The sequence below is a fragment of the Amblyomma maculatum genome, chromosome 11, assembly GCF_055883805.1.
Source record: "Amblyomma maculatum isolate TAMU_Amacu chromosome 11, ASM5588380v1, whole genome shotgun sequence".
NCBI classification, from domain to species: domain Eukaryota; kingdom Metazoa; phylum Arthropoda; class Arachnida; order Ixodida; family Ixodidae; genus Amblyomma; species Amblyomma maculatum.
In genome coordinates, this window is record NC_139354.1 from 26,620,868 (window position 1) to 26,646,694 (window position 25,827).

General features: G+C 44.6%; 1 protein-coding gene across 1 annotated transcript; it reads left to right on the forward strand.

Annotated features, from left to right (window-relative positions):
- The first annotated feature begins 597 nt into the window (after positions 1 to 597).
- Gpb5 (Glycoprotein hormone beta 5) lies at positions 598 to 25,424 on the forward strand. The gene is made up of 2 exons (XM_084583891.1): positions 598 to 837; positions 25,209 to 25,424. The coding sequence occupies exons 1-2, from the start codon at positions 604 to 606 to the stop codon at positions 25,422 to 25,424; spliced, it is 450 nt and encodes a 149-aa protein (XP_084440017.1). The 5' UTR covers positions 598 to 603.
- Positions 25,425 to 25,827: the final 403 nt, after the last annotated feature.

Genomic DNA, 25,827 nt, shown 5'->3' on the forward strand with positions numbered 1-25,827 from the left:
ACAGATAAGACGCCTTAGCTTTCTTTTAAACCAATTATAATAATATATAGCACTGCAGTGACCGCGCGCTAAGGAAAGCAAATTTCGACTGTGTGGCAGGAGCCTCCGCCTTGCTATCAAAAGCTTTACAATGGGTAACAACGCTCAGGCTTACGCAATTCTTCAGTGCAGAGTTTGCAGCGCTCTCGCAAATGTTTTTTCGCCGCTATCACTGTCGCTATACAGATGTCGCAATTACGTGACAAGATGATTAGCAAAAAAAAAAAAAAACTATCAGTCACGTACCTATATTACAAGGATGACGTGACTAGATGAAGAGAGACAAAGAGGGACAAAGATGCATAAAGAGGGACAAACAGAAATTAATGAGGCACCTAGTCGCACAAAGGAGACACTTTATCATTACAGCAGCGCATGCATTAGCATTTCTCTCATGTAGTAGATATCAAAGTTTTTTTGGTGAATCCCATTTTCCTTCGCAGTGGCAGCAGCAGGAGCAGCATCATCATCGCCACTAGGAACCGTACGTGACGCCGGACCACGATGCGTTTCCTCGGATCACCGTTGCCGGCGTCCGGTATTCTGTTCCGCTGCTGGCTGCTCATGGCGGTGGCCGCAGCTTCAGCTTCAGTGATGCGGGAAGAAGACGAGGAAGACTTGCTACCTTCGCCGCCGTCTTCTGCGGGGGGCGCTGACATCGCCGTGGACACGGTCACCACGCTCGAGTGCCATCGGCGGGAATATTCGTTCCGCGCCACGCGGACCGATGCCAAGGGGAACCGGTGCTGGGACGACATCATCGCCATGTCCTGCTGGGGCCGATGCGACTCTGGAGAGGTAGGTGGTTGCACTCTGCTTTAATGTTATGACACTACATTAAGCGTAGATATGTATATATTGGTTGCAACGTCCCGGGAGTCATTTGGTGGCACAGTATGGCCTTTCACGCTGTGAGCCGAAGCCTGTAGCGATTAGCAAATTCGATGAAAGTGCTGCTTTTTGCGGCACTTATTGTACTCCAAAACGGCGGCCATTGTGACGTCCGTTCATGCTGTCCGTAAAATCCGTGAAAGTAAAATCTGCCACACTCATTGGGTCATAACTTGAGAGATGAATAGTTGAGTTGAGAGAATCCATTCTGAAACTGGGTGAAGGTGAGAGCCACGATGTGAGGAGTGAAATTGTATCTTTTAACATTATCGCGTTAAAGGTCACGTTAATTAGGAAGTTTGACGTCAGCGTTTTGGGCGAAACAAGAGGGGCGTGGCTCTGGCCGGTGGCAGCTGCCAGGTTGCATTGCCACGTACTGATTTCTCGATGGTTTGTGCGATTTTACGAGAGCACGTGATATCACAAATTTGGGAGGCGCTGACAAATGGGGGTACTCATTAGGGGTGGAAAAATGCAATAAGCATAAACCTTCCACTGCTCTTGGATGCCAAGCAAAGCGCGCCACTCCTTAGCCACGCAGACACATTCTTTTGCTTTTAGTGTAATTTTTTTTTTCTCTTCCAGTTCCAGCTTCTTTAAAACGTTCGAAGATATACATCTCCTTTCATTTCAATGGCCCCTCGTGAAACGTCTCCGTTTTGCTTTTGAATTTACTCTTCCTCGTCTGTGGCGCTTATTTTCCGCTCGCATCGCGGATCAATCTTAGCCCCACTGCCATTCCTGTTCTAAACTAACATACCGTGATAATGCCTGATTCACTCAAATTATTAACGAATGGGGACAATAAAACATCTTGTTAACGTCCCGGGCAAATGAATGCCTGGAACAAACAGTTAACACATTTCCTCCGAATCTATCTTCCTTATCGTGATTCATTTGTTTAATTCTAAACAAGATAAAACATCTCCCTTTCAGCCCAACTATAAAAAAAATATTTCCACCTAAGCATGAAAGCTGCTTGCTTAGGCAATTGGCAGAATAGAAATTTTAGTCAGTCTAGCTCACTCGAAATCTTTCGTGAACATTACCCCCAGCATACGTAAAACGCAGTACTTACTACCGACGCATGCTAAAGAATAACCTGTACTATTCTTTATTCCATTTAACGTTATGTCATGGCTTCGTAATATGCGGAGAAAACTATAATATCAAGTTACAATTGCTCTTGGTCCTTCAAAAATAAGTGCTGCGAATCTGCGTAAATATCACAAATGCATCAGAAACTTGCGGACAGAACCACTTTTTATAAAACGCGAGCAGCTCAGGGAAGACCAGCTGTAATATATGTGGCCGCAGCTTTGGACTCACAAATATTGATTTTACAGCCCCTCTTCAGTTTATTGATCTCAATATTATATCCAGAATACTAGGCTGCGATACCCATAGAAACCAATTACGGACATCAAACATTACGTCTGCAAACATTTCAGATATCTATTTCGGATAGAGCAGGCGTCAACTTTCGTTTTAACAATACCTTGCTCTTCTTAAAAGAAGAAAGTGAAGAAAAAAAAAACCTCTTTGTTTGGCGTAATATTCTGTTAGCATTATGAGGGAAACGACTTCGATCTTTTTTAATGCTACAATTTTTCATTGACCACGGCGCAATATCGCCGTCTTCATCGGGCGCGTACGATTTGTGAACATGATAATAATGAATTGAAAATAAATGCTAATATATGCTGTTTTTTTTTTTTTTTTGCATTGGGAACTCTCCCAATAATCGTTCTATTTCGTGGACGCATTTCGTTCTTCCCTTATCAAGTATTTCTGCTGCGGTCATAGATTTTGCTTTTTTATTTCGTTTGTTCGTAATCACATGTATTCCTTATCTGTGAAATATATGACTACTTTACTGATCATTTAATTTTGCTTGTACTTATGAATTTAGTTTTATAATTTGCATATTTGTATGGATTCTCAAAGTGTAGTGCCCCTAGCTGAATTTTATTCATCATTCTTTTGTGCCAAATATGTATCGGGGGCGGGGGTTACTTCACGCTGTTTAGTCTACCAGGATCTGTTTATTGTTTTGTACATCTATCCTGCATGTAGTATCAATGTAGGAAACTAAAAAAAAAGATAAGTGTGTCACTGTTCCACCTCCTAGCATCAGGCTCGGCTCAGTATGTTTCGCCACTCAGACAGTCGCTGCTTAGCAGTTACAGTGTTGCTCTTTTGCTGGGTACGGCCGTACATGCGGTTACCATGCGTTTAGCTATCTTGCTCCTTCTGATTGTTGTTAAAGCGGAGAAAAAAAGAAGGTTGTTAAATAAGTGATAAAAGGTTAGCCAATCTAATAGAGTCGAGGTGGGAGTGGTGATGGCACCCCTGCACTTAGGCAATGTATAAAGATGAATCGATTGTTCGATTGTTCGGCGGGAGATGGGCTGCTGCCAGGTTTCGAATTCTTGTTGGCTTCAGCGCTGGCCAAACCCACAAGTGGAGAATATCAGCTAGAGTGTTTTGAGAAAGGCAGACAGGGCATCCTTGGCAAAGCTATAAGTGCAGAAGTTGAGGCCACGTTCGACCCACGGCGGAGTGAGGGCAACTCCGACACGAATCTTCCGAAGCGCAGCCTCCTCTGCGCGGGTAAGACCGCGGGGGAAGGTTACCGCACACAGAGGGACGAGAAGACGAGAACACGTGTTCGGCACCGAAGGTGTTCCTTTCTTGTGGCGAGGAGGGTACCAACATCCGTGCGGAAGAACCGAGCCATTGAATTGCGGGATGAGAGCTGCCAGACGATGCATGTTGTGACATATTTCTTGGGTGAAACTGACGCGTCGTAGTGGGTGTGTTGCTTGAAGGGCGTCAGGACGGATGACAATGGGGGCCGTGAGAAGAAAGTTAACGTCGGCTACTGAACGAAGCGCTTCCTGGATAGCAACAAGCTCAGCACAGAAGGAAGTTCCGCGAATTGAATCCCGGAACTCTTATTAAGTGCAGGCTTGCAGGAGAGTAAACTACAGTGGTAATCTTGCAGCCCTGGATGCAATGGTAGAGTCGTGGGGCAAGTATGGACGACGTTGCATGAGATGTGGTTGGCAGACAAAGATCAGTCGATGTGTTGTAGCTGAGCTGGACAAAATTCCATGGCGGTAGAACTGGTGATGCCGGCGACAGCATGATGTGTGGTGAGCCCGTATGGGGCGCTCGTGGTGCGCGCAACAGGGTCACCTTAAGATTACGATTTTCACGCTGCTGCTGCACGAGCTAATCCAGTGTGTTCAGCTAGGCATTCCCTTAAAATGCCGCAATCGGCGTGATGCGGTGAAGGCAAGTTATCATAACCCCTGGATTGACGGCTTTCAGACAGTTCCATTGAGTGGTGGTTAAGCGCTGGACGTGTGCTTGATAAACGAGGCGGTATTGTAGAATTCATCAAATGCGGTGCGATATGGGAGCTAGCGCCACCTGTTCCGGGAGCAATAGGTTTGGTTAGGCCTATGGTCTGGAACAGCTACTTTTTAGCCTGATAAATGCAGACAGGCCACGTTTCCGACTGATGAAGGGATAAACCTAGAATCGTCAATGTTGAACTTCCTTGAAGTGAGGTTCCAGGTAATTGGAGACGGGTTGACGTTGCGGCGATCTTAGGGTGCCCTCAGTGGTTTTCGGCTGACGTGAACGTAATTTTGCGCACGGAAAGCTGTAGGCCGAAGATCTATATAACTAAGTATCTAAAGATGACTGTAGGGCTGCCCCTTGAGTCAGCAGGTCATGCTGAGTGCTTCTCACCGTGATATAATCAGCACAGCAAGAACGTAACGTAAGTGAAATCGTGTAAACGTGATGTAAGTGGATTGAAGGCAATATTAAATAATATAGGGGACAAAACCGATCCCTGGGGTACACCTCGAATAGGGACAAATGAACCGATGCAGTCACCACTGAGGCGTATATGGTAAATAATCAGCCTTCAAGGAAGCCTTTCATAAAATTGCTTACTCTTAAGAGCGAAATGCAGCATCTCAAAGTCCAAAATGGTAGCATGATATAAATTATCATATGCCATTTCGGCATCCATGGCACGATGGTACGTACAGCCGCCCAAATCTTAAACTGGCTTGCGCGACAGCCGCCTCTTATGTGCTCCTGCGCCTTAGCGCGAATTGAACTTGCCAGGAGGTCAAGAATACGCAAAAGCTTGATGAGCCCTTGCTTATACTTGAACTTTTCGCAAGTTAGCTCCTGTGTAACGCTCAGAATCACAGAAAATGCGGCCGTCACGCATGTAAGTTAAACACTTGGGCGGCTGTACACCATATGCCGTTATTTTTTTACTCGGGCCCTATGGAAACTTTCGTAAATAGTAATAATGAAGAACTCCGACATAAGCATCTTCGTTACGGTTCAGTAGCGCCATCTAGCGGAGGACGTTTCAGTTGTCATGGCAAATGAGCACACATTTGAAAGGAGTTCAAGTTTTCAGTTGTGCGGTACATTTTCTGTTTTAATATGAATTGATTAATAAGTGGTTTCTATTAGCACCAAAGCCGGCGGAGGTGAGGCGTCCAAGGTAAGAAGGTCGCGAGTTTCCCTGAAAATAGGTGGCAGGTGGCATAGCCGGACGCTGATTGGTCGACGGTTCGCGTGATGTCACGAAACCACATGCCATGATCGAATTTGCACGATCTGCCAATTAGAAGTTGTCTTTAAAATTTATGAACGACCAGCTCATTCACGTGAATTAGCAGTTTGCGATAGGGACACTCCTTTGCTGTGTTCTCGTGTGGTGAATACACACAAAAGCAAACTAGATTAAGGCAGCGCTTCTTAACGCGTAAAGCAGCTCAGTGAATCTTCTTCCTTGCAGTCATTTCTTCTGGCACTCCTCTTTAACACTGGGCGTTAATGGCGCTAAAATTCTTCACCGTCTTCAATTTGCGCGCGTTACCTTTTAAATTAGACTCCTGATTATTTTTAGACTAATCCATCGTTTAAAAATATGTTAGATAAGCCGGGAGGCTAAATCGGAAGTTTAAGTGCTGTACCACTGAGAGAAGGAATTACGCTTCGTACCTTAGCTCTGCACCGAACGACTGCTGATGATTAGGTGCCTTGAGATTCCACAAAAGTGGTTAAATTATTGAAAGGCTCCGTATAAAGTAGATTTGCACATTTACGGTTTTTCTTAAGATCTATAAAAAACATGAGATGCTTCGCAAGTTTCAGTGCTTGGCTATTCTGTGAGGCGACGTCACTTCCACTGGTAGTCAGTAATCTACCATTTGATGTATGTACTCTGAGTCCAGTTGAATCCACACTTCAGGGATTGCATTCGGAAGAACTTTGTACTGCTAGAACCAGTTGAAGGAAATAGATAAATCAGGCTGCTAAATAAAGCAGCACATGTCAAGGCCGCAATCGTAAAACAAGCTGTACACCCCCCTACAAATCAGCTGACTGAGATTGCTTTTGGCCTTTAGTGGATCATACAAAGAGCTTTCAAGTTGTAAACATGTGTGACGCTAGAAGGACCCTTGGGCTAGCCTTTCAAAGCGGTTCTCAGACCTTCACCTTCAGCCCGAATGTTCTTGCGCTGCTAACAACATACTGACGAATGACTGGTAGGGAGAGGGGCGGGGGGGGGGGGGGGGGGGAGAGAAAGCAGTGGAAGGCGTATGTATACAAACCAACCAGTGTATCAATGTGTTAGTATCTATACAAGCTACATTAAGTGTACAGGGTTGTGGAGGGTGCTTGAATAGCATTCTTTCGCAACAGGAAGGAGTGAGAATAAAGGGCTGAATACTGGAGCGGGTAGGTATCTCGCTTCGCAGTTGGGCTCTGTCACGAACTCTCGACGTGAACACAGCATCGACACAGAGAGATGTCTTACACAAACGTTCTAAATACTCAGTGAATGCCTTTACGTAAGCACAACTGACCACTTGCTTGCCGGTCGCCGTGCTGTTGTCTGGACGGCACGCTTGATTTACGTCTCAAGGGATATTGGCTGTGCCCTTCTCTAGAGCCTTTGTTTCCACGTCAAGTGTCAACAAGGAAGGTCAAAATGAATAGCGAGCGCCCGAGAAGACACAAAACAATCGGCTGGCTATGACGCAAACTAAACGGTGTTCTAAGAACAATTGTTCATTTGAAGCGAAAAAGAAAGAGCCAGTTTGGATTGGGTCTCTGTCATCTTGGAGAAAACAGACAAAGGAAGTGGAAGGACGAGAGAGAGAGAGAGAGTGCTCAAGATAGTTAAGAATCTGTATCACTGAGCTCATGGCTTAATTTATTACATTAAGTTTGAACGAGTAGGTCGCAGATATAGGCTGGACAGGAAAAAGCACAGTGAGGTACCCACTGCGCATGTTTCAGTTCAAGGAAAGGTTCATGCAAACGGTCGGTAATGGAACAGCGGGGTACACTCGATTCACACGTAGATGTTTTTGCTGAAGAGGGAAGCGAATGATATAGTTACTGCAAACAGCAGCTGCCAAAGTGGAGTGAAGTGGTGTCGATGACAGTAGGCATGGTGCAAACGAAATCGGTTTCAATACGAACTGCTTAATACTTATGTTCGCAAATGGAAAGCTATAGGTGGCTGGTATATATCGGCATAGTGTCTTTAACCCAGGTGCCCGACTGACCGTTGTTGCAGGGAGTGAAACGATCTCCTAGCCGTGAAGTCCGTGAATAACAGGCATTTCATCGCACTATATTCTGCAGCTAGTGGGCGAAGGAGTTACCTACAGGCTGTGTTGGAGAGGGTGGTGGCTCGCATACATTCAAAAACGTTTGAAAGGCGTGGTTCGGATTCGGTTACTGATAAAAATACGCGTCAAATGTTTACAACTTCATGGGGAAGTGGGAGGCTGAATTTACTTTTGTACAGCGCATTCACAGCAATCAATGTTTGGGCAGACAAAAGGGACAAACCACTGCACACTGGGCATAAGCCACTGCAGAGCTGCACTGCTCTGAAATACGGCTTATTTGCTAATAATTACATTTTATGATATTTGGGCCAAATATAGTTAGGAAAGAAGGGTCAGTCGTCCCCCCTTTGAATAAAGTTAAAATGGAGCTGTCTGCAATGATGACCTGTTTTTTTTTCTGATTCTTTGCGCTCTAGACATGACGTGGCAATCTGTGAAAACAAACAAAAAGGCCTAACCACATTATAGCTCCGAAGACGCAAGCACGCCGATGTGGACTATGTCGAAATAAGAAGAGAAAAGTCACAAAAGGAGTACTAAACCTGTCTCACATATTGTCACAGAAGTCAGTGAAACTGGTTCAGCAGGTTTACTAGGACTAAGTAAAAGCACCGGCAAGATCAGGCACGGAACCGACTGGCGGGCGAGCACCGAGAGCGAAGAAGACGAGCGCGTGCCAGTCTCCCGAGCTCGCCACATGGCGGCGCCAGTACGATAACATTGCGGCAATATTATTAATAATGATACTGAGTTAACTGGAAGGCAAAAGTGTATTTTCCCAGTTGTCTCTAAATGACCCTCCAAATTCAGGCGCCGAAAACGCGTCCCAAATGCCGTCTGTTCAGATGAGTGTTTGACGCCCCCTACTGCTGTTACTAGGGCCCTCCTGCCCTAAGTCCCTATGTCCAACAGAGCACCGGTTATCAATTCTGCCCATTTTATTCAAACTGATTTATGATAGCTCACCCTGCAACAGTGCTTGCGTTTCGTAGTACAAGCTGCCATATTCCGCCCGATAAATGCACACTAGTGTAAGTCTCAGGCAATTTCTGTTCTGTGTAGAAATTACGGAACTATCGGCGATGCAGATGACGCGATTTTTGGAAAGCAGTTGAAACTACCTTCATCATTTACTTTGTTTTTTTTTTCAATATAAGACGAGGCTTCACACATGACAGGCTTTTTTTTTTTAAGATAAAGGAGGGGCGGGGGGGGGGGGGGGGATGCTGGTACTTTTGGACAGCAGGCAGTTTACCCGCTTCCTCGTATAATTCGACTTTGTCATTTATGCGTGAGCTATTTCCGAATGGGAGCTTTGTAGGAGATGTAGGTAGATGTATTAAGGGAAAAGGAGGGGGTGGGGGGCTGCTTTTTTAGGGTAAAGTTGGGCGGAATGTAAATGCATCAGTCACTAGAATTTTATGAAAGCGGTAGAATCACCCACACATCCACCCTCTTCCTCCATAATTGAGACCGAGCACCACCTCTGCCTCCCGGAAGTGCTCTACCAATCAGCACGTGCCAGAAACTTCCACCCACCATAAGCCCACGAAGAGACTGAACAAATAGGTGACGCGAAAATAACCCAAATAACGAAGTAGAAGGGTAACATATGTATAACTCAAGGCAAATGTCCTCGCTTTGGCAGCTCCGCTTCATCATTTCGTGGGACAATCTATCGGTTGTTGCTTTCCTTTTCCGGATTGTCAAAGCGCGGTTTGTAATTAGAAGTAACCACTTGGTTATAAAAATAAAGCGGTTAGCAAACGGACAGCCCCGGATTTAATTTGTCTTCCGTGTTGCTTTAGCGTTGCCCTCAACTCATTTTGAGCCCATCGAAATGACGTGCCCACCATCGCAGGGATTAGGAGCCAAGCAAAGAGCGGGCGTCGACGCCGGAAAACTTTCAGTGAAAGCTCTGTCAGCGTCTGTGTGTACTACGCGTGCGCCCGGCTGGAAAGCACCACAAGTTTATTCGGTCACGGTCCCTCACCGCTAATACAGTGGCCGCCCACGATGCCACGTAGGAAAGGCTTAGGAAAGAGCGGTTTACTAACGGCGTTCGACCTTTCGTTGACTCGACCTAGCGGGAATACCCTGTCATTCCGATCACGACGTCCTTAAACTCGTTAGAGGACGCCGAGCATTGGTTTGACAAATATTGGGACAGCTGCGGGACTGAGCGCGCTCTCTTGCTACATGCGCTTTGTTGTCGTTGCTGTCTCGGAACAAAACTGGAAGGCAGCAAGCGATTCGCTTTCGGTATTCGCTACGCTTCATCCCCATTCCTGCAACCCTTACAGCGTGCCATTAGCATTGAGGAATAACGGACAAAGCGGGGTGGCGACCTTTTTTCGACATCGGATGCATCGGTCGGTAAGAAAAACATGCCGATTCTCGCCGACCACAAATGCTGTTGTGCAAACGCGCGCACGTAAGCGCGCTCGGAGTTCGACTCCAGAGGGCGTGCACCGCACTGGGGTGAATGTTTCACCACGCGCTTTCACAAATCGCAACTTCTCTGGGCGCAATAAGCAGTGAACGCTCGCTGTTGTTCGGTGTCTCTGTTAACACGTGCCACCATAGGTCGCAGTCGCAGCGCTTTCCGTTAACGAGGAGCTCTCGAGGGAACAGCGAGGCATTATGCAAACAAGGACACTGTTTTCGCCAACTTTCGGACTCTCTGTAGCGTTCTCTCCAGAATTGTGCGCCGTCACTTCATGTCTTTAGCTTCCAGCTGTTCGCTGCTCTAACAGTAAACAAGAAAAAGTTGTAGCATACAGCGCCAGACAAGCATCACATGCTTAATTTTTCTGAGTGCCTTGGGCCTAGGCAAATTAGGCTGTGGCTGTGAACGAAGCACAGCATAATGACGGTGATCTCGCTGGCTTGTTCAAGCAACACTCATTGCGAGAAGATCTTGCCCCCCACCATGGACAGAGGAATAACGAGATACCTCGTTATTATAATGCCGAGGAGGTTGTTGCTGTTGTTAGGCTCCGCAAAAACAACACACACCTACGAGAAGGGTTCGGCTTGGTGCATTCCAAATAGATAAAAGATGACGGCAGATAAATCCTAAGCATGTGTATGCGGCTAGTATTCTGCCACTAGTTTTCGCACCTAGTAATATCTCTGCTTCTAACGTTCATTAGGTGCCAAATTTTTATTTGTGTATAATGCAATATAATAGCTTCAAGCTTCTGAAGATAGCAGTATACAATCAGTGTAATGGAGGAGATGGGATAATCGCATTGTTTTTATATTAGTATAGATTTTGTATTAATTTTGGTTCTGTTCATGTTCCGACTAGGTCAGTCAGCTTACTCTTTTATGTGATTATTTGACAAATCGTTTTTTAAATAATTACTCTATTTGATCCCTATTTGGCTGTACTACTTCATCGGCCAATAAAATAACAATTAAGTCGATCAACCAGTCACTCAGTGAATGAGCACATACTCGCCCACAAATCAATCAATCAATCAATCAATCAATCAATCAATCAATCAATCAATCAATCAATCAATCAATCAATCAATTAATCAATCAATTGGTCGGTCGGTCAGCCGGTCGGTCGATCAATCAATCAACACCTGAATAAGCCAATGTAGCAATCATTTAGTCAATAGGCCCATCTGACAGATCGATTCATCAATGAATTAGTAAATTATATATTACGGGGCGCTTAGTAATAATATGCGATGACAATGCGTTACCACTAGGTCTTCTGATTTTTAATCGCCTCACTCGTTTCCTTTCCACATTTTCTTATAAATTTTGCCAAGTATTTATATGCTATGTAAAGGTTATTCTCGCCTTCGATAAGAAGCCTCCTGTAGTCTTTGCTGACTCATTCTTAATAATTCTTATTCATCTTCACTGCTGCTGCTTTGTTCTTAGTAATTTTCATTTTTTTTCTTAGTCTTTCATACAGCTTTTCGTTTTAACCCAGTCATTGTTACTCATTTTCACTTTTGTTAAGTAATTTCCAGTCGTAATTTTCTGTTCACACTTTTACAAATCTAGCTAATCCTCAGTCTTCTCGTGGTATCTACATTCCAGCTTCTCTCTCTTCTCGCCTACAAATTGGGATTTCCTTCTCTCTGCCTGCCAGGGTTGGTAGGTTGCAAATAAATACTTCGACAACCACCAACCTTTCTTCCTAGTAGAGCTAGTAGTGATAACGCATCATTATGTGAGAGAGTAAGCCATTAAATAAACCAACTGATATATCAAGCAGTCGTAAATCTGTAAATAGTATTCACATTCAAGCGACGAACCGTAGTGTTGAACCCAGTATTCCCGAACGAATGGAAAACCAAAAACGTCAACTCGTTAAAGGGTGCTTCACTGAGATGCAGCAGTGCGCACAGAAGGAGCATCTGTTTTGTAAGCAGGGGCAGGTTGTTGGAAGTTGGAATGTCATACGAACCGCTTTTATGCTTATTTAGGGGGATGATTTCTTATCCCCTTGATTTTTACGTAGATGCTTCCAACATGAGAGAGAGAGAGAGAGAGAGAGAGAGAGAGAGAGAGAGAGAGATAATTATTACCATCATATTTTAAACAGTGTGGTGAAAGCGTCCCTAGCTCATTATATGTCGAGTGCTTGATGTTTTTTTTTAATCAACTGATTACTTTTTTTAGACAGTGCAAAACTACTCTATTGACCTTTTCCGTCAATCGTCAGGTCGTCTCTTACTTGCTTTCATTGTTTCATAATTTAGCATGCCATGGCTGTCCCGAAGCCCCAGCGGTCCTCGAATCACTGCGTCGATGTCTTGCACTATTGGTTGAGGTGCCTTGCAATCTGTAGTAATAAGTTCAATCGTGTGCCTGCTTTTGCATGCAGCAGAACGAAGTGTCATCTGTACTATAAAACTTTTCCAGTAGCATACCGGCCTGAAGCACACAGCCCTAGCCTCGTAAAGTAAACCACTATCTTTGAAATTGTCAAAATTGGCTTTTCTTAAATTTTAGTTTTAGTCATTTAAGTCGCCCTATAAAGCTTCATCGTCGTTTTTTCAGCATTCTCATTTGCCAATAGATATTTTCTGCGATCCCTACCTTTCGTTTCTCGGTGGTCTTTCTGTCTTTTTTTCTGTGATATTTGTATCTATTTGCTAGCCATCTAGTTGTTCTCCTCCTGTCGTCTAAATAATGTAACTAGGGGATTTCGTCATAGTGCCATCTTGCGGAGTCTGGAGTGGAGATTGCAAGCGCGATGGTGTCGAATTTTCTCACAATTTAAGGGACTGTTGATAACCGGTTCTTCTTGGTCTCAATACAAGCCGCAACAGTGTGCGCACTGGAAAGCGGGTCAAGGAGAGTGCAGCGTAGGTGGAAGTGTTGCCAAGAGAGAAAAGAGAAGTGGTAGAATTATTTCGCTTAGAAATGAAGAAGGCGCAGTACCTGTTTTACTGTTCGGTGGACTGGTAGAGAGCGCAAAAAACTGAAAGCGAAAAAAAGAAAATACAAGTGCCGTAGCGGAGGCTTCTGAATAATCTGTTAGGCATGGCTGAGCAGTCGAGCGCACGAGCCAACGAACCACCACGGGCGTCAGGAGTTCAAGGACTGAAATGGGAAAAGCAGAGAGGAAGGGGAAAGACCCATTGAGATGAAAGAAAGAATCTAGCGAGGGTGGATGCATGTGTGATCGCTGCCTGACTGGACGTGGGGGCAGGCAGGCCTCTGTACCGTCCAGACCGTCCAGACCGGCCATTGCGGTATGAAAGAGGAAACAGCTGAATGAGAAGGTGGGCTTGCACCGCACATCTGTCCGGATCAAGCGAATAAGATTTGGCATGCCTCATAACCTGTACGATTTGAGACGTTAAACCACACAAACTAAACCATTTCCCATATTTTACAACAATTAATTTCAAGGCACTGGGGTAACACGCACGCATCGTTCACAGTGGTGTTTGACTCGATCATAGAAATTAACAGAATCGTTTAACGTGCAGTACAGGCGACCTGCAAGTGGTGTTTTAGAGCGTAAACTCTAATGCTTTCATGCAAAATGTCAATGTTATCTGGCTTCGAACATATGACCTCGAACTCTCGCGCTGAGCGAGAAACAACGACGTCTTCATTTCCCAATACACAGTCGCACTATACAGTGAGCTTCGTCATCTTCGTGAAGTTCCACCTGCGCTGCTCCTTGAGTTGACCTCAGTAAACACAAAATACACATACGCGACCTGACCGAGTGCGGCCGAGGTCCGTGAATGTAATGTCGAGAAAATCCACCAGATGGCGTAATTAAAAGAGGTGGCGATGCATAGAGGAAGCCACTCTCGCTAAAGACAGAGACAGCAGCCTTGCGAGACAGGCGACCAAAACCTTCGAACAACAAGAAACCAGAATAAGCCGTTGCCGAAAAGCTTAACAAGCTCGGAAGCGAGCCAAGATTGAAGCGGAAGCAGCGACTGCGGCTGTCGCCGATGTCTTAGGTTTGTGAAACTTGGTTCAAGAATGTGAAAGAGCACTGAACAAGGATTGAGAAGAAAGCCTCAATTCGCAAGCCGAGCCAATGTTTTGACAAGTGGGCTTGTCTTCGTCTGGACAAAGACGAAGACCCAGACGAAGACAAGCCTACTTGTCCCTGCGTCATCGCTCACTTCTGGACTTCATAAAATTAGCCAACCTTTTTTCATTTATTTAATCATTTATTCATCCTTCATCTCATACCCTACTGATGCCCTGAGGCAATAAATATCGATTAAAAAACAAGAAAAAAAACAAGCCTACTTGTCGAAACGTCGACTGAGCTTGCGAGCCGCAGTACCCCTTCAACCCTTGTTCAGTGCTCTTTCATATCCTTGAACCAAGTTTCACGAACTTAAGGATCGGTCATCTTCTTTCTCTTATTCAGCCTTGGTTCAAGGATAGTTGACTCTCTAGAATATTTTCACTCACGCGTTAGTTTGCAGGCAGTTTTGAGATACATGCCAATTTGATCATTCATAACACCGTGGTAATGTGAAATACTGACAGAAGACAGCTTTCAACTGCAGCCGCACCAAGTCAACGTAAGGCCGATTTTAAAATGTACCACTCCGATTGCATGACTCACACTAAGTTTACTACTCAACGTAAGAAATATTAGCGTGTTTTCATGAATGAAAAAGGGTCCACGAGGCCCGCACTGCCATGTTTCGTGGTCCCATCATCCTCTTCCAACACGGTCTCGCAATGTTATTAAAGCTAGCAATGCGCACTGATGGGAATCCCGCAGAGTAGTTGCTCCCTGAAGAAATGTTCTTGCAACATTGCAATTTTCCATGTGTTTCGCAGGTAGAAAGAACGCGAGGGAGAAGAGTGGGTCACTCCATTTCCACGCAGGGTTGCAACTTTTGGCACATTTGTAGAAGTGATGTTCGCCCTGATGAAAAGACCGCACATAGTATCTTCCCGTGTTTGGTTCGAACTAGTTATCTTTAATGAACAAAACTTTCGTGGATGTCTGCCACTTTCTGGTCTCTAAATAACATCACTTGGGAGAATCGGTAAGAGGGTTAAGCTTTTCTGGGAGCTATTAGGAGAAGTGTTATCAGGTGAAGTAAGGATAAAAGGGGTTAAGGGGCGTAGTACTGACGATCACATCCGCATAAAAACGAAAGAACTGAACACCTGTTTCTTCCCATTGCACCGCCAATTGAGGCAGTGCGAAACCCTGTTGGCAAGTATCTTATCCATGGTGTCGTTGTGACGTGGCACACATTCTCTCCTCACCGTCGCTCTTGCCTCAAGGTTTGGAACTGAAAGGCGTGGGAGCAGACTTCATTTCTTACGCCTCTGCACAAGAATCCATTAAGTAGAAAAACTAATGGTGCCGGACCTTTGAAGAAAATAGCAAGTAAGTTCAGCCAATATTGTGTATGATTTCGGGTTTTTATTTTTTTGCCAAAAAAAAAGTGCAGGTACCATTTTAGTAAGAACAAGAGTGAGTTGGTCGGCGCTGTTCAATGCATAAACGATGTCGGCTAGCCTGGCGGTACTCATAGTAACATAGAGAATTACAAAAATGCATTATTCGCGTTTATGTTTCGATGCTTCATTCATATCTTTGCTACTCTTTGCTACCTTAACATAGTAATTGAAAAATCCACCTAGTAACTCAGTAATGACATCACGTACACGCTCGTTTCTAGTTTAAAAAAACAAAAAACGTTCAACTAAAGTGTACTTTGCAGGGAAGACAAGGTACAAACATTAGAAATGAACGAGCACCACAAAGCACTTTTTATGCTATCCTATCATCAATAAGCAGACTACAGACATGCCGAGAAATATTACACCGCAGCAGTGCACCGTGGTGGGCATTCCTTCATCGTGTATTTGGTTTTCCTGATCTTCAGATCACTTTCAGTATGAGCCAATATACCAAGTGGTACGTTCTGAACACTGCAAAATTACAGAAGGCTGATACCGATCTGAGCCGCGAGAATTTTTGTGAGATATTCCCCATAAATCTAGCCAACTTTCGCAGCCAATGATTGTTTCGTCATCGTAATCTATAGCTCATGTTGCGTTATGGAGGCCGACCTATTCACAGACGATACGTGACTTCCTGAGTGATCACGTAACGACATCATAACTACATCATAACTAAAAGAAAAAAAAGAGGAAAATAGCCAAGAAAACAGAAAATGCATTGGTCCCTGTCCGATGAAGGCATGTGAGGCACTAAAGAAGCGTGTCAACACTGACGCAACCATGTGCGTTTACCCTGCAAAATTACGCCGCAGTGTACTAGTTGTCAGATGCGCTGCAACTGTGTTTGCTTAGACAAAAATCAAAGCTTTGTATTTGCAAACAAAATCTGCTGCATATTTATGAAATAGAATTGAAAAAGTCGCAAGCCAAGCCAATGTTTCGACAAGGCGACTTGTCGCTCTGCCGTACTGCATGTTTAGTTAATTTTCTTTAAATATTCATATTTCCTCGCGCAGGTCGGGTAGACTTTTCGAGGAAAGTTCGCACGCCGGCCGCGTCGTCGTCTTCTTGCATTGCAAAGCAGACAATGCAGATGCGAATGAACGCTGCCCGGATGTAATCTGCATGGACACACCTATAGAGCTGTTCAAATTTGCCTGGAGAAGAGACTGGCACTTTGGTCAGGAACATCGGAAAATGTGGCCTTCTCATATGACTTTGCTAGCAGTTTGCCGGAGACTTGGAGCAAGTTATAAAGTGGAGGAGAGACTCAAATCAAATGTTAAATTGCGGATCAAAAAAGCACGAACATTTTATAAAATAACCTTACCGAAATGTTTAAGGTTTTCAAACGCGATAAACAACTTATTCCTTGCAATAAGGTTGATCAATTCAGCTCAGTTCAGTCGTTCAGTCTTGTCCGACTCTTCGTGACCCTATGGACCATATCACGAAACGCTTTCCGGTCTCTCACTATCTTCCTAACATCACATAACTTCATCTGCAGCGCCTCTAGGATGCCATCTAACCATCGCGTTCGCTGCCTACCCCTTCTCCGGTGACCCTCAACCTTTCCCAACATCAAATCTTTCTCCAGCGACTCCTCTCTTCTCATCCGATGACCAAAGTAGCTGAGTTTTAACTTTAGAGTTTGACCCTCCAATGAGCAGTCAGGGTTTATGGTCGTCAATATCGACTGATTTGATCTTCTGGCAGTCCAAGCAACTCTCAAGAGTCTCCGCCAGCACCACAATTCAAACGCGTCAATTCTTCGGCGGTCAGCCTTCTTCACAGTCCAACTCTCGCATCCATACATCACAAATGGAAAGACCATAGCACGAGTTATACAGATCTTGGTTGTCAGTGTAATGTCTCTGCTCTTTACTTAGGCGGTCAAGGCTAGCCATGGCTGTCTTTCCCAGAAGCAGGCGTCTCCTAATTTTATGGCTGCAGTCTCCTGCGTGGGTAATCTTGGCGCCCAAGAAGAGAAAATCTGTCACAGCTTCCACTTCTTGTCCCTTGATGTTCCAGGACTTGATAGGGCAAGACGCCATGATCTTTGTCTTTTTTTAATGTTTAGTTTAAGCCCAAACTTCTCACTCTCCTCTTGTACGCGCATCAGAAGTCTCTTGAGTTCCACTTCACTTTCTGCCATTAAAGGTTGATAGAGTGAAAAACATATTACCCTAACTATTTCTTGTGCTCAACCTTTGGAGAAATCTAATTGGCATTGTAGGCTTAGCTTTAACTAACCCGAATATAAAGATAACAGGGCTTCTCAAAATTTTATATGTAAAGGAATTCGAGTAAACGATTTTGGCATGCTGTTCTATACCCCGAAAGGCTCTTGGCCTTCGAAAGGGAGACTGAGCGTTTATCTTAGCACTGTACACATTTATCGAGAGTCTGAGCTCAGATTGGGCTTTTGTAAGCAGCGCGCCTTCAGTGCTACTGATCACCCCCTAGGGATCACAGGCAACGCGAGTTTAGGGACACGTCGCGAACCGAGCGTTTCTCGCCCGGATCCAACTTAAAGTACAAGTGACGCGAACACGTTCGACGTAGCCTGCCTGTCTGCACTGAAGCTGATGACATATTTATAGCTTTCCCGTGAAGAACGAACGCAGTTAATAACAAAGAAAGCTAAAAAATAAGTGAAGAACGAAGGAGAACATATTGTGTTAGACACGCCAATTTCTTTGCCTCCTTTTACGGCGCAGAGCTGGGTTGCGCCAATTAGGAGGACGCTATTCGCAATAACTACAAGTCTGGGCAAGCGTTTCATTTTATGCCAGAGTGAAGCGAAATAACGAAATGAGTAACTTTTCTCTCGGACCTGGAGAAACGATTAAGGATGTAGACGTTTGTTTTTTGTACGGAAACCTCCAGTGTTTGGAAATAAAAAGAAAAACTTCCGCTCATGAACGTTCGTGAGTGGTGTCTAGCAGATCATTTTTATGCAGCGCAGCTGCTTGTCTCCCATAGAACTGATTTCCTTTCCAAGGAGAATGAGGTTCTCTTTATTGTAGCTGACGTACCCTTCACAGCTATTGCTTGCTCAAACGCAAGCGCTACAACCATCACCCAGACGTCTTACTCCAGGTAGTGCATCGTTGTAGATGGGAAAAAAGAACAACACTAACCGAAAGACGTTATGGAAAGGGATGAGGCGTTTGGAAACTGTCAGCAATGGTAGGTAAAAACTATTAATGATTCATTTGCAGCACACCTCCAACACTCACAATAATGAGGTACAGAGGAGAAATCAGTGCTATACACCCAAAAGATGGAAGCCTAACAGCGCCCCCCCCCCTCCCACCCCCCGGTAAGCAGCCGTTAGGTACATAGAGTTTTATGGTGTTAAAGTAAAATAAAAAAATATGCTTGGTTATATCTCCTGTTGCAGTGAGTTCCTTCAAACGCAGAACTCAGCCGCTTCTAAATGGACCTCAGAAGGTCCCGGTCTGCGAGGCGAATAATGGAGCGGAGACCTGAAAACAGCAGTAAATAAATAAATAAACAGGAAAAGGGGAAAACACCGTAACAGGCTTTCGTGTGCGGCCACTCCAATGGTCATTTGGTGACGGCATCCTAAACATCACAAAACGGCAAAACTACATCCGTGTAAACTGCAAATTTGGCTATTGTGTTACGAGATTTTCTGCTAAATAAACTTCAGACGCGCCCAGGGAGCTGCAAAGCAATTATTAGGGTGCCAATTATTTATGTGCACCTAACATACAATATGCTGTGAAGGCCATTACAATTCGATCTCGGAGTCCAGTGTACTGGCCAGGTTTTTAAAAAGAAATCCCGCGCCGATACCGTAAACCCGCATGAAACTTCCCGAGTGTCACTGAGCCTACTCTAAAGTGGTTGCGCTACCGGTGAAGAAGTAATAAAAGAGAAGTAAAATGTTACCTGCCGAAACAATAATTGAAACGCCAACATTTCCAGTGAAATACTATAGACATCGGCGTTACCACAGACGTCAGGAATGGATTGTTTTCCCACATGAAATAACGTTATTGCCAGGGAGTTGAGGGCGCAAACTGGTTTTGAAAAGAAACAATGGGATGCTGCTCTGACACTGAGCTCTTGCCTGGGCACAGAGCTGAACATGAGCAAGCACGATATGATCATGCACTAGCGCATATGTATGTCTAAATCATCTGACCGAAAAAAAATTTTTTTCGTTTCTGATCCCCCACAAAAACGCACTGCTTAAAGTACCAGAATCGAGTCTTATTGAATACAACACACCTCGAACTAAGATTAACCCTAAGGAGGTCCGTCATTATTAAACACAATGAATCTAATCTCTATCATACAGAAACTGAGTGAAACTACTAAGTAGCTCTTCCCTAAACGTTTCCAGCTTTAAGTAAGAGATCCTTAACTTAAACATATGTATGTATGTATGTATGTATGTATGTATGTATGTATGTATGTATGTATGTATGTATGTATGTATGTATGTATGTATGTATGTATGTATGTATGTATGTATGTATGTATGTATGTATGTATGTATGTATGTATGTATGTATGTATGTATGTATGTATGTATGTATGTATGTATGTATGTATGTATGTATTGCGATTAATTTAAGTGAATATAAACTTATATACTTATTTACAAATAAAATTTGTTATTTATCTTGAGATAAATAACAAAGAGAAAGAAAAAAAAGAATAAGACTTCCAACAATTTCGTTTGTTTTTTTTTTTTTTCACCAGTAGGAGTGCTGAGTGCCTACAATTCGTAAGCAGCATTTAACAAAATCAAAAATTACATTGGCGTAAGGGATGTGCTAGATGTCTGCTTTGTCTTTCTTCACCTCCCTCCGCTCTTCATTTTATTTTGGAAAGCCTCGTCGAAAAAAAAAAATCACTGCCATCAAAAAAGCAGTGCTCAGTGTTTCCATGTCTATAATTCCATTCTTGACGAGACGTTATTTAAACGTGTGATGGAGAAACTCTGACGGCACTCTTGAGACAGAATGAATTCATGTTCTTTTTTTTTTTTTTTCAATTTTGTCCGCCGGTGTGGACTCTTGCGTCTTTGTTATTTTAAACACATCTTGTCGTTCTCAACAGACTGCAATACTGAGCGGATTTTGGGACAGCCATTCGAACGTTTTGTTCAAAAGCCCGTCGTCACTTCATACAGGCGTTTAAAAACGCTAGCTCACCATTTCGTATTTCAAGGGAAGTCGCTTACTTTAAGCTATCTTGACAGACCAAAGCCTTGACTGCCGGCTACAGATGCTTCAACTTCTCAATGGACTGATGTTAAAGCAGTGCAGAATTACCGCTACCAGAACACAGGACCAATCTCTATCCGCTCCTCTTTGTGACTTTAGTGTCATTGCTATTAATACTTACTTGATTTATCTATTGTGTTTTAAACCAAGCATGAATCATTATTGGCCTTAACAGTCAGGGCGCCGAATTAAAATTTAAAATATTTTTTTTCTTGGGGGGGGGGGGGGGGGGGCGTATACTTGCTAGAATTGTGCAGCGACAGCTGCACGGGGCCTTTCTTTTTGCTGTCAGTCTTTTTGTCGCCACGATGTTTTTTCATCCTCTTATTTGATCACAGCAGAAGCGCCCCTGTGTGCGAATATGAGGCGCATGAAATTTGCAGTTCGCTGCTGAAACTACTCGTAAATGCTGTCATAAATCATCTTTCATCTTTGACATACGAGGCTCTCTGCCAGATGTGGTTCCGGCTTACGCTCTGTACGAAAATAGCCAAGCGCAGTTTCAAATGCGGAAAACATTTTTCTACTCTGGAGCTTGCTGGATGGATCGCGGAATATTTGAAGAACGAGTTATATCTACTCACGAGCAATAAGGCATCAATCTAATAGAAGTAGCGAAGGCAAGGGGGAAGGTAGGGGGAGGGCGTGTCTACGGTTTAATGCTTCCTTTGAGATTTCTCGCGATCTAAGAACTGCGTCGAGAAACCTACAGAGTGTGCTTTCTGCTCTAGATTTACTCTGCCAAAGACGTGGGAATTCTTAGGTGACGCCAACTACTACTTTCCGCATCACATGACATTGGGTGCCCTTTTGGCAACGTCAGAAGGTAGACATAAAAGAGCGGATTTCTAGTAATGGTGTAGTCGGGTAACATGTCTAAACACAAACCTTTTTTTTGTGTGTATTTATGGCAGATAATAAACAACGCACGTAATAAGTTTGGTACAGATCAAACTTTTTTCTGCCTTCTGAGCAGCCTTTTTGTTCATGTACGATCTTTTATTTTACTCTATTTGAGACATGCCACAATGTTACGAATCGTGTATATTCTCCGAAAATAGCCCATACAAGCCACGAGGTCGACATCACTTGTTATGAAATCCCGAAACATCCATCATCGCCTTCTGCAAAAAGGTGCATTATATTTGACGCTTCCCAGAGGATTTCTTGCCGCCGGCGTTCGCATCTAACATAGACGCAAGAAATGTCCCCCATCTGCACCGCCAGCGCTGTCACTCTGTTTGGTGCAGATCAGTGAGGCGCGCTGTTTCCACATCGATTTTGGGGGATTTTGACATAAGCACGGTTGCTAGGAATACCGACATCATGCCGACAAGAACAGGGAAATGAGAAAGGGACCTCGAGGAACCTCGAGCAATGAGCCATAGGGCTCGGCTTTCAAAAATCTTGAATAATTTCGTGATATTAACACTGAATATGATTATCAACACGACCACAAGAATAGCGGTGTATACACGCCTGTGCATCTCAAGCGGTCTAATTTTATTGCACTTGTCCCAATCAAGTAAGCAACGGATACTCATGAGGGAGTTGGTGCGACATACCAAGCCGAATCAACATACCTGCACAAGAACCATGTGTCTTGTCTGCTCTCTTCTTATTTTATGCACTTGTGCGATGCTTTGGCTTGATTTTCTTAACACTTAACTTATATATGTCAGATATTTAGGGGCTAAAAAATTATTTTTTTTTACGTGATGTTAAATTCACTTGGTTGAAACACTTTTTTCTCGTCACTGACTTTCAAGCTTTCCTACATTGTAGGATACCAGTAAGATGCATATGCACTGTTTAGGTCAAGCTTCAAATATTTGACCTCAGTACGCCGGGTGTTTGTTTTTTTATTGAGAACTTGTAAATGAATATTTTTTTTACTTTTCTTCCAGAATCGCATGTAGGATGATCAGGTCGAATCAGCTGCTGCATTCATTCAGAGAAGACTGCCGACGTTTTGTGAACACACACACACACACACACACACACACACACACACACACACACACACACACACACACACACACACACACACACACACACACACACACACACACACACACACACACACACACACACACACACACACACACACACACACACACACACACACACACACACACACACACACACACACACACACACACGCACACACACACACACACACACACACGCACGCACGCACGCACGCACGCACGCACACACACACACACACACACACACACACACGCACACACGCACACGCACACACGCACACGCACACGCACACGCACACACGCACACGCACACACGCACACGCACACACGCACACGCACACACACACACACACACGCACACACACACACGCACACACACACACACACACACACACACACACACACACACACACACACACACACACACACACACACACACACACACACACACACACACACACACACACACACACAATGAGCAAATACGAAACTTATGCAGTGCGAAGCTTGCACGCGAGTTTAAAGCGTCTCGAACCAGCGCTAGTCGGCACAGATGTTCGCACAATAAACGTCTAGTGTCACAGCGAAAACGGACGGTGTCCTACATGTCCCAGAGCGGATCCCTCAGGGCGAGCACTTTCATTTTGTTGTTTGCTTGACCACTACTTCACAAATTCTTGCTTTTATTATCTCAAAAGCACTCTTCAGCCCACAGTCGCAAGCTGCCATATATGTGAAAAACCACCAGGCATAGATATAAAGCCTCGGTTTGACCAAGCCGTGCTAAACATGCCTGCGTCGCCTGGAATTAGCATGTCCTGATTAGGAATGCAATGGGCTTAGAAGCTTCCATTCCCCTCATCCTCCGGTTTAATTGGTACACTCAAGTTGGCAATACTTGTCAAATGAGCACGTCACGTGATCACGTGACGTAACCCAACCCTACGACCAATCAGCGCCATGCTACGTTTGCTGCCTACCTCGACCAATCAGTACAACACCGAGGCCGAATTTTCTGGTAGAGGAGTTATTTAAAGCTATCGTGTACACACGCACTTTCGATTCGAAGCCAGCTGTCAAATATATAATAAAAAAACTGGACAGGTAGCTGTCCAGGGCCATAAATGTGGACGGAATATAAGCGCACGACGAACAGAGTTGGTGAAAGACCGTCTGCTGACCAATCAGGTCGCGCTTCGCTGTTATATGAACGTAGTAGGGCAGCGGTCATTCGAGGGTACAGTTAAGAACAACGTTAATGTTTGCTCGAGTATCACAGTCCCTGGACAAAATCAGTCAAATCAGCGCTTTGGGAGAAGAGACGCAGAGAATCCTGCAGCGGCAGAGAGGAGCGAGTTGCCGTTTGGCCCAAAGTTTGTAGCACCAATGGCTTTAGCGCTCACGCGCAAAGGAGGAGGGAATGTTACGGGACACGTGTTGTTTGAGGGAGAGCGAATTGATAGTGGTCATGTGGTCATGATTACAATGAACACCCTACGTTAAGCATGCATTGGTCATTGAGCTATGGGTTTGAGGATCGAAGTTGTGGAGCCATTTCAGGACTCTGTTGTCGCCTCGCAAAGCATTTATGAGCAGAACTATCATTCCCACTGTCCATAACCTACCAAAAATCAAAAGCCTTTGGTGCAATGCTCCTAGTTTATATGCGTCACCTATAAACGAAGTTCAGTATTGTTTTACATTGGCTTACAACACAACGGACGTTAAAAGGATTATAGGGGTGTTTCACCATCCATATTTGCGCGTTCTACGTAAGTTGTCACAATTAAACGTCCCTGAAAAATCTGGAGAAGCTATGACACCTGAATGGCGCGCAAACAACACGAAGACACAGTAAGAAGACGAGCAGAAGCGTTTGTGCTTTTCTGCGTACTTTGTCTTCGTGTTGTTGGCGTTGCATTCGCATGTCGTAATTACCTGTCCAGTGCAAACAGCTCAAATTGCTACCCTTCATCGGTTCTGGACAAGCGCATGTTTAAACGGGTAGTTTTTTTATGGGCACATTGTTTATCGCAAAGAGTGAGATAGCACATTGAGAATCAATATGACTAACTCGCGGAACGCATCTATTTTTTTTTTAAATAAATACACACCCATTGTTTTTCTATGGAAGCCTTAGCTACTCGGTGCAAACACAATACTAGTTCCAAAAAGAAGTTTTTGCTACATTTCGGAGAGTTAGACCGATCCCATCGATTATTCGTAACATTATCTTAAATTAGTTTCAGTTTTGTTTGTCCCGCAGTACACAGTTGTAATTTGAGAACGCCTGACTGGCATCATGCTGAATGATCAAGAACAAATCCATTTTCCCTGACCTCATATAATTACATCAATGAACGAATTCTTTTCCGTCCATGCAGATCGCCGACTGGCGGTTCCCGTTCAAGCGCTCCTTCCACCCGGTGTGTACGTACGACTCTCGCAAGCTGGTGCGTACGCAGCTTCGCTTCTGCGACCCGGTGGACTTGGACGAAGAGAGCGAGCTGCGCATCTACGAGTACTACGAGGCACTGAGCTGCTCCTGCCAGGTGTGCGACTCGACCTGGACCAGCTGCGAGGGCTTCAGGCATCCCTAGACTCAGCCCTCGGAGCGCCGCCTGGCCCCCAGGGAAGACGCGTCCCGTGAACAGCACGGCACGCTCGGCAGGGCACTGCTGCCCTTCTTAGGCGGACCACCGTCCCAGCCGCGTTGAGGCAGAGAGAGAGAGATGGAAACAGAGCGAGCCGGACGATGCGGAACTTTACCTCCTACGATCGATAAGAACGTTGGCGCTGCGTTTCATGGCTGTAGAATCCTGTCAGACCGGATGGAGAAGCTGGTAGTATTGCCGATGTTGACGTGCTGATTGGCTGCATTAGAAGCGACGTTTCGGTTTCCGACTGTCGGTCGTCTGTTGGGAGCCGAAACATCGCAGTGTAATGCGATTCGTCACCGCAGTCATTTTCTTTTTCTTTAATTCTCTCTACAGCTCGCGGAAT